We start from the raw sequence: 16,548 nt of genomic DNA on the forward strand, positions 1-16,548 counted from the left end.
GAAATATCGGAAATATTTTAGAAATATCGGAAATATTTTAATATCGTACGAAATATTTAAATACAAAAGTGCAATAGAAATACTAAAAAAATAATTGGTAAATTAGCAATCCAGTGATCCTTTTTTTTTCAAAGCGGCTTTTCGAGCGTCATGAAAAAACGAAATCCAACAATCTTTCGCCTTAGAAACCGCTCCCATATTCTTAGCCGTACCTCATTTTATTCTTGGTTCCACGAGATCTTTTTTAATTGGCATTTATTTTTCGGGGATCAGTTTGCGGCAAGAATATTGATGACTTGCAGCAGAGCGGTAATTCACATCAGCAAACTTCCCGCATCGTGGGTGGCACCAAAACGGAGAGGGGAGAGCATCCTTGGCAGGTACAACACTTTTCATTTTAAACGCCTTTATTTACATATTTCTATCCAACTTCATGACCAGGGTTGGACATAAGGCACTAGTCACGGCATTTGACTACTAATATAAATGCTCTGACTATTAAAATTCATCGAAATCTGGGGCTCACTAGTCAATTTGACGGGTGAAAAATTTACCAAAATATTCATCAATAATGGCGAATATGGCGTATCATAAATTCATCAATCACCAATCCCATTTCATTTTAAAAAAATCACAACATGCTTGTAGAGCTTGTAGAAAATCAATGAAAATATTTTAAACCAAGTGTCGGCTCGACGTCAAGTAGCCTTTTTTTCAACAGACGTCGCTATCGCCGTAATCAAAACAAACTAGTTACGTTACATTTTTACCAAAAAGTCGGGACATAAATTACAGTAATTTAAACAATATTTTTTTACACCGGATATATAATTTAGGTTAAAGCACACTTAATAAAGTATAATTTGTCTAAATATAGTACTCTACAAAGGCTCTCTGACGACGTTATCATTTGACTATTTTGAACCAAACTTCCTTTGCCATTAATAGATGGCACCACGCTCTCCACTAAAGTCGCTTTTTATCGAATAATCGGATAGATTCATGGCCATCACTAATAACAGGGGCCTTTTCATAATACAGGTGGCCATGATAGAGCCGACAGTTGCTTTAAATTAGTCAAAGACAAAGTCGTGAAAAAATTGTGATCGGCCAAAGTCACGTAACTCAAGTGATAATAAATTCCTATTTTAATTCTGACGGGTAAAGAAAAATGTTGGCTGACCTTCTTGTTTTATACCCCCATTTTTACCCCCACTCGTCAGTGACTACTAAAATAAATTAAGATAGTAATCAGCCTGACTAGTGAGCCGCCTAAAAATATCCTTATGTCCAACCTTGTTTATAAATGGTGCCTTAAAATGTATTTGTTTTCAGCGCATTCAGAGACTCAGGTTTAGATATTTGGAAAATAATAATTAGTTCGTTTTACAATTTTAACTCAGTGGTAACTTCTCTCTATTTGGGGTTTAAAATAGTTTTTTTCTAACAAAGACGGCTAAAGTTCCTATTTAACCGTCGGCTCCGCCATTTTTTGTTGACTGCATGAGATATGAATTTAATTACATGTTTATTAAAAAGAGCAGAATTTAATATAGGAGAGCGTCAAATTTTATAAAAATCGGTGGAAGTGTTAGTTCGCAATGCAACGCCAGATCTTGGGCATATTTTCTAAGTATATAATATTAAATATTAAACTGTAATGTGTTAGTTTCCCTTTAATGGTTTAACACCCAGTAGCTTCTTTTCTTTAATTTGCAGTTATTTTTAGTTGGGAAAGTGATTCTGAATATATTTAAAGGCCGCGCTGGCCGCTGCTCTGAGGAGTAATTAGACTTTAATCGACGGGACAGTCCTGGAACAGGGTTGCCACATGTCAGGGAGAAATCAGGGAATTTAAAAATGGGCTTAAAGCAACTGTCGGCTCCATCATTGCCACCTGTATTATGAAAAGGCCCCTGTTATTAGAGATGGCCATAATCTATCCGATTCTTCGAAAAAAAGTGACTTTAGTGGAGAGCGTGGTGCCATCTATTAATGGCAATGGAAGTTAGGTTCAAAATAGCCAAATGATAACGTCAGTACTATATTTAGACAAATTATACTTTATTTAGTGGGCTTTAACCTAAATTAATATCCCATGTAAAAAATATTGTTTAAATTACTGTAATTTATGTCATTAACCAATTTACCAACGATCCAATCAACGCGAGGAGTACCTATAAGTACCCGCCTTTTGGGTAAAAATGTAGCTTAACTGTCTTGTTTTGATTACGGCGATAGCGACATCTGTTGAAATAAGAGCTACTTGAGGACGAGCCGACACTTGCTTTAAAAGGTCAGGGAATTTTAAGCATTTGTAAAAAGTCAGGGAATGAAATTTTAGCTTGACACTTTTTGAAGGTAATTTTAAGTACTCTAGATCTATGACAAATTCTGTGATTTGTTTTTAGTTCCTTGAAAGTTTGGCTAATTCTTTTTACGTTACAATAACGTTTGTACTATTTATTATCTTTTGATAAAAGTCAAATATAAAGTTCAAAATTATACTAATTTTGTCCTTAAAAAGTCAGGGAAATCTCTTAAAATTGCCAGGGAATAGTTAGGGAATTTGCATCTGATAATATTGTGGCAACCCTGTGGTAACTTCGTAGGCTAGGGGTCTCTCCCCTCATTATCTTAGCTATAATGACTCCTTCATAATAAAGAATTTATTAAAGTTCATTATAATATATTTTAGGAATTGGTTAACTTACTCACTGCCTAATTTTAATGAAGCTAAAATATTCTATGGATATCCAAAAAACACATCTTAAGGGGGAAGAATACAGTAAAAGCCTCTTTTTCGTTCAAGCTGAACGTTTCTGTTTTAACAATAACGTAATTGAATTATATTTTTCTTATTAGGCTGAACCTTCCTCTAGTGCTTAAAATAATTTTGATAATTCTAATATTTATAGTTAACGAGATATAAGGTCCTAACTAAAGGGTAGTTTGGGCGCTTGCCCAACGTGTTTGGCTCCGGGGATCCGAATTAAAACGTAATAACTTAATTACTTTTAAATTTCAAATTGTCAAAATTATTTTAATCACTAAGCAAGAGGCTGTTCTACACTTAAATATTAATTTTATAAGTTAAAATACAAAACTAAAAGAGTTCAGCTTGAAATAGCGCGAAAGTAGACAATGGCCACTGTAGTCTTCCCCCTTAACTTGCATATTTTAACGATATTTAAAGGACATCCAAAAATTTAAAATCAATCTTTTTGGACTAAGAGATATCCACAGGATACTCGAAATGTCTTCTCTCGGATATCAAATAAAATCCGAATATCTTTTTCTGATAAAATACATCCATGCATGGATATCATGAATCGAAATGCTTTGCTAAATATATCCGAAATCTTTTTTTATCACGATGTCAGAGGTGGAATAATCCTAAAAAAATATATTATCAACTTCCTGTGTTACTTATTATCCGATCTAGTACATGATATGAGCTTATTGATACAATCTGAGCTTGGATTAACAATAGTAGTGCCTACCTGGATATATCACTCTAGCGTCCCGCAGGCATTTCCTAAGTGTTTGTTACGGGTTCTGCCTTTTAGAAGGCTACGTGTTACGGGAGTTTCGCAAATTCTCCGTTAACTTCGCCGAAGCGGTGCTGCTGTCGCAAAAGTCAGTTGCTTGTCAGGTTTCTTCCAAGTGATATATCCAGGTAGGCACTACTATGGTTAATCCAAGATCTGAGCGCCACCTTGGCAACCTTCGAGGGGAGTTGGGTTATTAACAGCCGTTAACCATACTTGACTTACAAGGAGACTACCCGAGGTGTTACACACCAATTTTGTTCAAACTCGGGCCATTGCAACGAAAAATTTTTTGACAACTTAAAATGGATATTTTCCCATTGAAAATAACATGAGATTTTGCCCGATTCCAAGGGTCCCCCCTGCGAAACATTTTACAAAATTGAAAAAAAAAATTAAAATACCAAAATTATAAAAAAAGAAAATGAAAAAAATTGACGAAAAAATCAAAATTAGTCACATTTTTATCAATTTTTTAAATTTTTTTCACAGGGAAGTCGGTCAAAATCCCATGTTATTTTATGTTGTCAAAAACATTTTTCGTTGCCATGACAAAACCGTTGCCCATTGAATAAAATCTCCTTAGGATTTTTCAAGTTACATGGAGGTCTACCAATCCCCCGAGTTTGAACAAAATCGGTGTGTAACACCTCGGGTAGTCTCCTTCTTAGTGCTAATAAAAACTGAACTATTATTGCCTGGCATACTCTGATTTAGGATTTGGTGTTCGGACAGGAAATTTTCCGTTCATTTATTTTATATAACAACTTATTTGTTGCATATTAAAATCAAACACGTGCATTTAAATTTTGATTGATAGTCAAAAACAAAAAAAGATATATTTTTATCTTTTGAAGATTTAGATGTATTTAAAACCAAAATACGTTAAAGCTTAGAAACTTGATAACAATATTTATTGAAAACTAACAATGAAGCTCAGATCATCAAATTACCGGAAGTGTTTACTTTCGTCGTCTGTGCCGAAATTTGGCTTTGTGCGGTCCTTCAAACCTTTTACTCGGCAATTTTCAAATTTTAACCGATTAAATTGATTGGAGAGAGCAAATACATTAGTGGTCTTTTAAAAATATAATATTTGAAAACGTCATTGGCTCCATGAGATAAAAGGTCATTGGCGCCATACACCTCTGATTTTCATAGAAGATAAATATAATTATACAGGGTGTTTCAAAAGGTTATGCAAAAATTTGAAGGAGTTATAATTTAATAATATTGTATATAAGTAATTTAATAATATTGTAAATAAGTAATTTAATAATATTGTAAATAAGTAATTTAATAATATTGTAAATAAGTATTATAATAATATTGTAAATAAGTAATTTAATAATATTGTAAATAAGTAATTTAATAATATTGTAAATAAGTAATTTAATAATATTGTAAATAAGTAATTTAATAATATTGTAAATAAGTAATTTAATAATATTGTAAATAAGTATTATAATAATATTGTAAATAAGTAATTTAATAATATTGTAAATAAGTAATTTAATAATATTGTAAATAAGTAATTTAATAATATTGTAAATAAGTAATTTAATAATATTGTAAATAAGTAATTTAATAATATTGTAAATAAGTAATTTAATAATATTGTAAATAAGTAATTTAATAATATTGTAAATAAGTAATTTAATAATATTGTAAATAAGTAATTTAATAATATTGTAAATAAGTAATTTAATAATATTGTAAAAAGTAATTTAATAATATTGTAAATAAGTAATTTAATAATATTGTAAATAAGTAATTTAATAATATTGTAAATAAGTAATTTAATAATATTGTACATAAGTATTATAATAATATTGTAAATAAGTAATTTAATAATATTGTAAATAAGTAATTTAATAATATTGTAAATAAGTAATTTAATAATATTGTAAATAAGTAATTTAATAATATTGTAAATAAGTAATTTAATAATATTGTAAATAAGTAATTTAATAATATTGTAAATAAGTAATATAATAATATTGTAAATAAGTAATTTAATAATATTGTAAATAAGTAATTTAATAATATTGTAAATAAGTAATTTAATAATATTGTAAATAAGTAATTTAATAATATTGTAAATAAGTAATTTAATAATATTGTAAATAAGTAATTTAATAATATTGTAAATAAGTAATTTAATAATATTGTAAATAAGTAATTTAATAATATTGTAAATAAGTAATTTAATAATATTGTAAATAAGTAATTTAATAATATTGTAAATAAGAAATATAATAATATTGTAAATAAGTAATTTAATAATATTGTAAATAAGTAATATAATAATATTGTAAATAAGTAATATAATAATATTGTAAATAAGTAATATAATAATATTGTAAATAAGTAATTTAATAATATTGTAAATAAGTAATTTAATAATATTGTAAATAAGTAATTTAATAATATTGTAAATAAGTAATTTAATAATATTGTAAATAAGTAATTTAATAATATTGTAAATAAGTAATTTAATAATATTGTAAATAAGTAATTTAATAATTTTGTAAATAAGTAATTTAATAATATTGTAAATAAGTAATTTAATAATATTGTAAATAAGTAATTTAATAATATTGTAAATAAGTAATTTAATAATATTGTAAATAAGTAATTTAATAATATTATAAATAAGTAATTTAATAATATTGTAAATAAGTAATTTAATAATATTGTAAATAAGTAATTTAGTAATATTGTAAATAAGTAATTTAATAATATTGTAAATAAGTAATTTAATAATATTGTAAATAAGTAATTTAATAATATTGTAAATAAGTAATTTAATAATATTGTAAATAAGTAATTTAATAATATTGTAAATAAGTAATTTAATAATATTGTAAATAAGTAATTTAATAATATTGTAAATAAGTAATTTAATAATATTGTAAATAAGAAATATAATAATATTGTAAATAAGTAATTTAATAATATTGTAAATAAGTAATATAATAATATTGTAAATAAGTAATATAATAATATTGTAAATAAGTAATATAATAATATTGTAAATAAGTAATTTAATAATATTGTAAATAAGTAATTTAATAATATTATAAATAAGTAATACAGGATGTTTCAATTGGTTATGGAAAATTTGAAGGAGTTGTAGGGGGTTAGTTGAGAAGTATGCCTGTTTTTTTTCCATTTTCCTACGATGAGTGAAAAGAGCGCCAGAGAGCTTCAAAGTGTGGCCTACAAGCCCCTTTAAGTAGGCTGCAACGAGCGCAAAACCAAGCAGCAGGGACTTAAAATACTGTTTAAGTTTACTTTTTTACGCTGGTTACCACGATTTGTTTACAAAGTCCTTTTTTACCTATCACACTGAATCCAAACCTTAATGTTCGCATTTCCCTGCTGCTTGGTTTTGCGCTTGTTGCAGCCTACTTCCAGGGGCTAGTAGGCCACACTTTGAAGCTCTCTGGCGCTCTTTTAACTCATCGTAATAAAATGCGGAAAAAAACAGGCATACTTCTCAACTCACCCCCTACAACTCCTTAACATTTTTGCATAACCTTTTGAAACATCCCGTATATAAATATGTATGACATGTGTATACATGGTTTTAACGTAAATTTTCTAAACTATTTCGACACGGACACTCTTGACCCAACTGCAGGCCCGACAAGAGAGGGGAAGCCGGTACAATTTGCCAGGGCCCGTGCAGCCTCGGGGGCCCGACACGGAACAAACGAGGTATACGGCACCATTAAAATGTATAGCTATCACCAATAGTTAAGACTTTATAGGGACCCGAAATTTTTATTTTATCGGGGCCCGGGCCCGCTCTCAGCGGCACTGCCGAACTAAGTAGTATATTATCGTCCTTGGTAGTAGTGTATTTCGTACTACTCAGAAAAGTACATAGAAAAATTAAGAAATTTGTTGTCGATTTCTAAGATTTTATACAATATACTTTGGGAACGTAAAAAATATAGGCAATATATTTGGAAAATAAAAGATATAGGCTATATATTTGGAAAATAAAAGATATAGGATATATTTTTGGAAAATAAAAGATAAAGGATATATTTTTGGAAAATAAAAGATATAGGATATATTTTTGGAAAATAAAAAATACAAGATATATTTTTGGTAAGAAAAAATATAGGATATATTTTTGGAAAATATAAGATACGTATTTTTGGAAAATAAAAGATATAGGATATATTTTTGGAAAATAGAAGATATAGGATATATTTTTGGAAAATAAAAAATACAAGATATATTTTTGGTAAGAAAAAATATAGGATATATTTTTGGAAAATAAAAAATACAAGATATATTTTTGGTAAGAAAAAATATAGGATATATTTTTGGAAAATATAAGATACGTATTTTTGGAAAGCTAAAGATATAGGATATATTGGGTCATTCCACGACAAATCGACCAAATGTTTTGAAATTTTCCACTCTACCTTTTTAGATTTGGATAAAAATTTGCCTTAAGGGTTATTTTGGTCGTAAAAGCCGATTTACAAATTATTTTTAATGTGCGATAAGCGGTTTTTGAGATATTCGCTATAGAACTTTAGCAAAAAAGGCCAAAAAGGCCTCAACACCGAAAACTTGGAAATTGATATCTCCGTCAATAAAAGTCTGATTTTAATGGGATAAAGCTTATTGTAAAGCATTTTTCTTATACAAACCAGCATAAAATTTTAAAAATTCTATATTGATTTTCTTAGTCTCAAAAAACAGTTTAAATTGTATGACCTTTGACCTTTACCTGTTACCCCAATTTTAGTGAAATATAAATATTTTTTTTCGAATTCCCCGTTTATGATTTAGTCGGAAAGATCAAAATCCCAAAGTAGTATTTTTAGTTCTTTAGAAATAAATTATTTTGTACAACCCCTCGTGCAGTTTTAGAGACATGGAACTTGGTAAACATATCTTGTTAGTCCAGTCGATTTAAATTAAAAACGGGGTGTAACTAAAAAAAAATTGAATAGAATTTTTCTCTTTTGCAATGTGTTCCTAAAATCGGTCTGAACAGCCCCTGAAAAATTTCCATGAATCCCACCATGGGAAAGTGGTCAAAAGTGGTCACAGGTGGTCAAGGTAGATTTTATTTGGAAAATACGGTCGGGGAAAGTTTAAAAAAGTTATTCTGACTTCATGCTTTGGGATAAAAGGCTGAAATTTGGTGAATATACTTCACAGCTATAGGGGATAATTATAGGTCAAAGCTTTTTACCGCCGCCATCTTGGATTCAATATGGCGGACGCAAGTTCGGTATAAATCTCGGAATATCTTATCAAAAAACCTTATAACGTATGCAAATACTCTTGATATTGTCTATTATCTATTTTTCCGGTTTATCACGGGCTTGCGCGGTAATAATATTTTCCCGCCATTCGCAAAATACAATATGGCAGCCGTTTCAACCTACAAGAGAGAGAATCACAATTGTTACTTGGACGATTTATGCCGAGTTTTGGCTTATTCTATAGGAAACTACATTCTCGGAGCGTTCCCGTCAAAATAAACACTATTTAAAAAAGAAACATGAAATTAACCTAAATAATTTATTTTAAAAATTTTAAAACTTAAATATTTTCGGTATCAGAGTTCAATATCCGGTTTCAATGAGTTTTCGCAAATAGCTAATTGGCAAGGTCCGCAGGCCGACGAACAATTAAGGCTTTGGCTTTTGCATCGACAACTCTTATCGGAGCACCTCTTGGTACATTTGCAGCGTACTAAATTTAGTAAGCAAATTATAGCTGGTGTTAAGTCCATCGTTATCGGACCACCCTCTAATATCCATCCCCGGTCACTATGGTTCAGATTTTTGACGTTTTATTTCCATACAAATACAAATAGTTAGGGGAATACTCTCGGGTTTCACAAGTGAACTCTTAGATGCAACTTTTGAAAAAAAAGGCTAAGAGTTCACTTGTGAAACCCGAGAGTATTCCCCTAACTATTTGTATTTGTATGGAAATAAAACGTCAAAAATCTGAACCATAGTGACCGGGGATGGATATTAGAGGGTGGTCCGATAACGATGGACTTAACACCAGCTATAATTTGCTTACTAAATTTAGTACGCTGCAAATGTACCAAGAGGTGCTCCGATAAGAGTTGTCGATGCAAAAGCCAAAGCCTTAATTGTTCGTCGGCCTGCGGACCTTGCCAATTAGCTATTTGCGAAAACTCATTGAAACCGGATATTGAACTCTGATACCGAAAATATTTAAGTTTTAAAATTTTTAAAATAAATTATTTAGGTTAATTTCATGTTTCTTTTTTAAATAGTGTTTATTTTGACGGGAACGCTCCGAGAATGTAGTTTCCTATAGAATAAGCCAAAACTCGGCATAAATCGTCCAAGTAACAATTGTGATTCTCTCTCTTGTAGGTTGAAACGGCTGCCATATTGTATTTTGCGAATGGCGGGAAAATATTATTACCGCGCAAGCCCGTGATAAACCGGAAAAATAGATAATAGACAATATCAAGAGTATTTGCATACGTTATAAGGTTTTTTGATAAGATATTCCGAGATTTATACCGAACTTGCGTCCGCCATATTGAATCCAAGATGGCGGCGGTAAAAAGCTTTGACCTATAATTATCCCCTATAGCTGTGAAGTATATTCACCAAATTTCAGCCTTTTATCCCAAAGCATGAAGTCAGAATAACTTTTTTAAACTTTCCCCGACCGTATTTTCCAAATAAAATCTACCTTGACCACCTGTGACCACTTTTGACCACTTTCCCATGGTGGGATTCATGGAAATTTTTCAGGGGCTGTTCAGACCGATTTTAGGAACACATTGCAAAAGAGAAAAATTCTATTCAATTTTTTTTTAGTTACACCCCGTTTTTAATTTAAATCGACTGGACTAACAAGATATGTTTACCAAGTTCCATGTCTCTAAAACTGCACGAGGGGTTGTACAAAATAATTTATTTCTAAAGAACTAAAAATACTACTTTGGGATTTTGATCTTTCCGACTAAATCATAAACGGGGAATTCGAAAAAAAATATTTATATTTCACTAAAATTGGGGTAACAGGTAAAGGTCAAAGGTCATACAATTTAAACTGTTTTTTGAGACTAAGAAAATCAATATAGAATTTTTAAAATTTTATGCTGGTTTGTATAAGAAAAATGCTTTACAATAAGCTTTATCCCATTAAAATCAGACTTTTATTGACGGAGATATCAATTTCCAAGTTTTCGGTGTTGAGGCCTTTTTGGCCTTTTTTGCTAAAGTTCTATAGCGAATATCTCAAAAACCGCTTATCGCACATAAAAAATAATTTGTAAATCGGTTTTTACGACCAAAATAACCCTTAAGGCAAATTTTTATCCAAATCTAAAAAGGTAGGGTGGATACCTTTGGACGATTTGTCATGGAATGACCCATAATTATATTTTTGGAAAATAAAAGATATAGGATATATTTTTGGAAAATAAAAAATACAAGATATATTTTGGTAAGAAAAATATAGGATATATTTTTGGAAAATATAAGATACACATTTTTGGAAAGCTAAAGATATAGGATATATTTTTGGAAAATAAAAGATATAGGATATATTTTTTTGAAAATAAAAGATATAGGATATATTTTTGGAAAATAAAAAATACAAGATATATTTTTGGTAAGAAAAAATATAGGATATATTTTTGGAAAATATAAGATACGTATTTTTGGAAAATATAAGATACGTATTTTTGGAAAATATAAGATACGTATTTTTGGAAAGCTAAATATATAGGATATATTTTTGGAAAATTAAAGATATAGGATATATTTTTGGAAAATAAAAAATACTAGATATATTTTCGGTAAGAAAAAATATAGGATATATTTTTGGAAAATATAAGATACGTATTTTTGGAAAATAAAAGATATAGGATATATTTTTGGAAAATAGAAGATATAGGATATATTTTTGGAAAATAAAAAATACAAGATATATTTTTGGTAAGAAAAAATATAGGATATATTTTGGGAAAATATAAGATACGTATTTTTGGAAAATAAAAGATATAGGATATATTTTTGGAAAATAAAAGTTATAGGATATATTTTTGGAAAATAAAAAATACAAGATATATTTTGGTAAGAAAAAATATAGGATATATTTTTGGAAAATATAAGATACACATTTTTGGAAAGCTAAAGATATAGGATATATTTTTGGAAAATAAAAGATATAGGATATATTTTTTTGAAAATAAAAGATATAGGATATATTTTTGGAAAATAAAAAAAACAAGATATATTTTTGGTAAGAAAAAATATAGGATATATTTTTGGAAAATATAAGATACGTATTTTTGGAAAGCTAAATATATAGGATATATTTTTGGAAAGTAAAAGTTATAGGATATATTTTTGGAAAATAAAAAATACAAGATATATTTTTGGTAAGAAAAAATATAGGATATATTTTTGGAAAATATAAGATACGTATTTTTGGAAAGCTAAAGATATAGGATATATTTTTGGAAAATAAAAGATATAGGATATATTTTTGGAAAATAAAAAATACAAGATATATTTTGGTAAGAAAAAATATAGGATATATTTTTGGAAAATATAAGATACACATTTTTGGAAAGCTAAAGATATAGGATATATTTTTGGAAAATAAAAGATATAGGATATATTTTTGGAAAATAAAAAATACAAGATATATTTTTGGTAAGAAAAAATATAGGATATATTTTTGGAAAATATAAGATACGTATTTTTGGAAAGCTAAATATATAGGATATATTTTTGGAAAATTAAAGATATAGGATATATTTTTGGAAAATAAAAAATACTAGATATATTTTTGGAAAGTAAAAGTTATAGGATATATTTTTGGAAAATAAAAAATACAAGATATATTTTGGTAAGAAAAAATATAGAATATATTTTTGGAAAATATAAGATACGTATTTTTGGAAAATATAAGATACGTATTTTTGGAAAGCTAAATATATAGGATATATTTTTGGAAAATTAAAGATATAGGATATATTTTTGGAAAATAAAAAATACTAGATATATTTTCGGTAAGAAAAAATATAGGATATATTTTTGGAAAATATAAGATACGTATTTTTGGAAAATAAAAGATATAGGATATATTTTTGGAAAATAGAAGCTATAGGATATATTTTTGGAAAATAAAAAATACAAGATATATTTTTGGTAAGAAAAAATATAGGATATATTTTTGGAAAATATAAGATACGTATTTTTGGAAAATATAAGATACACATTTTTGGAAAGCTAAAGATATAGGATATATTTTTGGAAAATAAAAGATATAGGATATATTTTTTTGAAAATAAAAGATATAGGATATATTTTTGGAAAATAAAAAGTACAAGATATATTTTTGGTAAGAAAAAATATAGGATATATTTTTGGAAAATATAAGATACGTATTTTTGGAAAATATAAGATACGTATTTTTGGAAAGCTAAATATATAGGATATATTTTTGGAAAATTAAAGATATAGGATATATTTTTGGAAAATAAAAAATACTAGATATATTTTCGGTAAGAAAAAATATAGGATATATTTTTGGAAAATATAAGATACGTATTTTTGGAAAATAAAAGATATAGGATATATTTTTGGAAAATAGAAGATATAGGATATATTTTTGGAAAATAAAAAATACAAGATATATTTTTGGTAAGAAAAAATATAGGATATATTTTTGGAAAATATAAGATACGTATTTTTGGAAAGCTAAAGATATAGGATATATTTTTGGAAAATAAAAGATATAGGATATATTTTTGGAAAATAAAAGATATAGGATATATTTTTTTGAAAATAAAAGATATAGGATATATTTTTGGAAAATAAAAAATACAAGATATATTTTTGGTAAGAAAAAATATAGGATATATTTTTGGAAAATATAAGATACGTATTTTTGGAAAGCTAAATATATAGGATATATTTTTGGAAAATTAAAGATATAGGATATATTTTTGGAAAATAAAAAATACTAGATATATTTTCGGTAAGAAAAAATATAGGATATATTTTTGGAAAATATAAGATACGTATTTTTGGAAAATAAAAGATATAGGATATATTTTTGGAAAATAGAAGATATAGGATATATTTTTGGAAAATAAAAAATACAAGATATATTTTTGGTAAGAAAAAATATAGGATATATTTTTGGAAAATATAAGATACGTATTTTTGGAAAGTTAAAGATATAGGATATATTTTTGGAAAATAGAAGATATAGGATATATTTTTTGGAAAATAAAAGATATAGGATATATTTTTGGAAAATAAAAAATACAAGATATATTTTTGGTAAGAAAAAATATAGGATATATTTTTGGAAAATATAAGATACGTATTTTTGGAAAGCTAAATATATAGGATATATTTTTGGAAAATTAAAGATATAGGATATATTTTTGGAAAATAAAAAATACTAGATATATTTTCGGTAAGAAAAAATATAGGATATATTTTTGGAAAATATAAGATACGTATTTTTGGAAAATAAAAGATATAGGATATATTTTTGGAAAATAGAAGATATAGGATATATTTTTGGAAAATAAAAAATACAAGATATATTTTTGGTAAGAAAAAATATAGGATATATTTTTGGAAAATATAAGATACGTATTTTTGGAAAGCTAAAGATATAGGATATATTTTTGGAAAATAGAAGATATAGGATATATTTTTGGAAAATAAAAAATACAAGATATATTTTTGGTAAGAAAAAATATAGGATATATTTTTGAAAAATATAAGATACGTATTTTTGGAAAGCTAAATATATAGGATATATTTTTGGAAAGTAAAAGTTATAGGATATATTTTTGGAAAATAAAAAATACAAGATATATTTTTGGTAAGAAAAAATATAGGATATATTTTTGGAAAATATAAGATACGTATTTTTGGAAAGCTAAAGATATAGGATATATTTTTGGAAAATAAAAGATATAGGATATATTTTTTTGAAAATAAAAGATATAGGATATATTTTTGGAAAATAAAAAATACAAGATATATTTTTGGTAAGAAAAAATATAGGATATATTTTTGGAAAATATAAGATACGTATTTTTGGAAAGCTAAATATATAGGATATATTTTTGGAAAATTAAAGATATAGGATATATTTTTGGAAAATAAAAAATACTAGATATATTTTTGGAAAGTAAAAGTTATAGGATATATTTTTGGAAAATAAAAAATACAAGATATATTTTGGTAAGAAAAAATATAGGATATATTTTTGGAAAATATAAGATACACATTTTTGGAAAGCTAAAGATATAGGATATATTTTTGGAAAATAAAAGATATAGGATATATTTTTTTGAAAATTAAAGATATAGGATATATTTTTGGAAAATAAAAAATACTAGATATATTTTCGGTAAGAAAAAATATAGGATATATTTTTGGAAAATATAAGATACGTATTTTTGGAAAATAAAAGATATAGGATATATTTTTGGAAAATAGAAGATATAGGATATATTTTTGGAAAATAAAAAATACAAGATATATTTTTGGTAAGAAAAAATATAGGATATATTTTTGGAAAATATAAGATACGTATTTTTGGAAAGCTAAAGATATAGGATATATTTTTGGAAAATAGAAGATATAGGATATATTTTTGGAAAATAAAAAATACAAGATATATTTTTGGTAAGAAAAAATATAGGATATATTTTGGGAAAATATAAGATACGTATTTTTGGAAAATAAAAGATATAGGATATATTTTTGGAAAATAAAAGTTATAGGATATATTTTTGGAAAATAAAAAATACAAGATATATTTTGGTAAGAAAAAATATAGGATATATTTTTGGAAAATATAAGATACACATTTTTGGAAAGCTAAAGATATAGGATATATTTTTGGAAAATAAAAGATATAGGATATATTTTTTTGAAAATAAAAGATATAGGATATATTTTTGGAAAATAAAAAAACGATATATTTTTGGAAAATAAAAAAACGATATATTTTTGGTAAGAAAAAATATAGGATATATTTTTGGAAAATATAAGATACGTATTTTTGGAAAGCTAAATATATAGGATATATTTTTGGAAAGTAAAAGTTATAGGATATATTTTTGGAAAATAAAAAATACAAGATATATTTTTGGTAAGAAAAAATATAGGATATATTTTTGGAAAATATAAGATACGTATTTTTGGAAAGCTAAAGATATAGGATATATTTTTGGAAAATAAAAGATATAGGATATATTTTTGGAAAATAAAAAATACAAGATATATTTTGGTAAGAAAAAATATAGGATATATTTTTGGAAAATATAAGATACACATTTTTGGAAAGCTAAAGATATAGGATATATTTTTGGAAAATAAAAGATATAGGATATATTTTTGGAAAATAAAAAATACAAGATATATTTTTGGTAAGAAAAAATATAGGATATATTTTTGGAAAATATAAGATACGTATTTTTGGAAAGCTAAATATATAGGATATATTTTTGGAAAATTAAAGATATAGGATATATTTTTGGAAAATAAAAAATACTAGATATATTTTTGGAAAATAAAAAATACAAGATATATTTTTGGTAAGAAAAAATATAGGATATATTTTGGGAAAATATAAGATACGTATTTTTGGAAAATAAAAGATATAGGATATATTTTTGGAAAATAAAAGTTATAGGATATATTTTTGGAAAATAAAAAATACAAGATATATTTTGGTAAGAAAAAATATAGGATATATTTTTGGAAAATATAAGATACACATTTTTGGAAAGCTAAAGATATAGGATATATTTTTGGAAAATTAAAGATATAGGATATATTTTTGGAAAATAAAAAATACTAGATATATTTTTGGAAAGTAAAAGTTATAGGATATATTTTTGGAAAATAAAAAATACAAGATATATTTTGGTAAGAAAAAATATAGGATATATTTTTGGAAAATATAAGATACA

General features: G+C 25.9%; 1 protein-coding gene across 1 annotated transcript in view; it reads left to right on the forward strand.

Moving 5' to 3' along the window:
* LOC149961273 (uncharacterized) overlaps positions 1-16,548 on the forward strand; it is a 72,243-nt gene that overhangs the window by 3,522 nt on the left and 52,173 nt on the right. Inside the window, exon 6 of the mRNA XM_090170410.1 lies at positions 274-380. Within this exon, the coding sequence (XP_090026536.1) occupies positions 274-380 (107 nt within the window). The remainder of the gene's footprint in view (positions 1-273; positions 381-16,548) is intronic.

The sequence above is a fragment of the Leiobunum rupestre genome, chromosome 1, assembly GCF_980474605.1.
Source record: "Leiobunum rupestre chromosome 1, qqLeiRupe1.1.hap1, whole genome shotgun sequence".
NCBI classification, from domain to species: domain Eukaryota; kingdom Metazoa; phylum Arthropoda; class Arachnida; order Opiliones; family Sclerosomatidae; genus Leiobunum; species Leiobunum rupestre.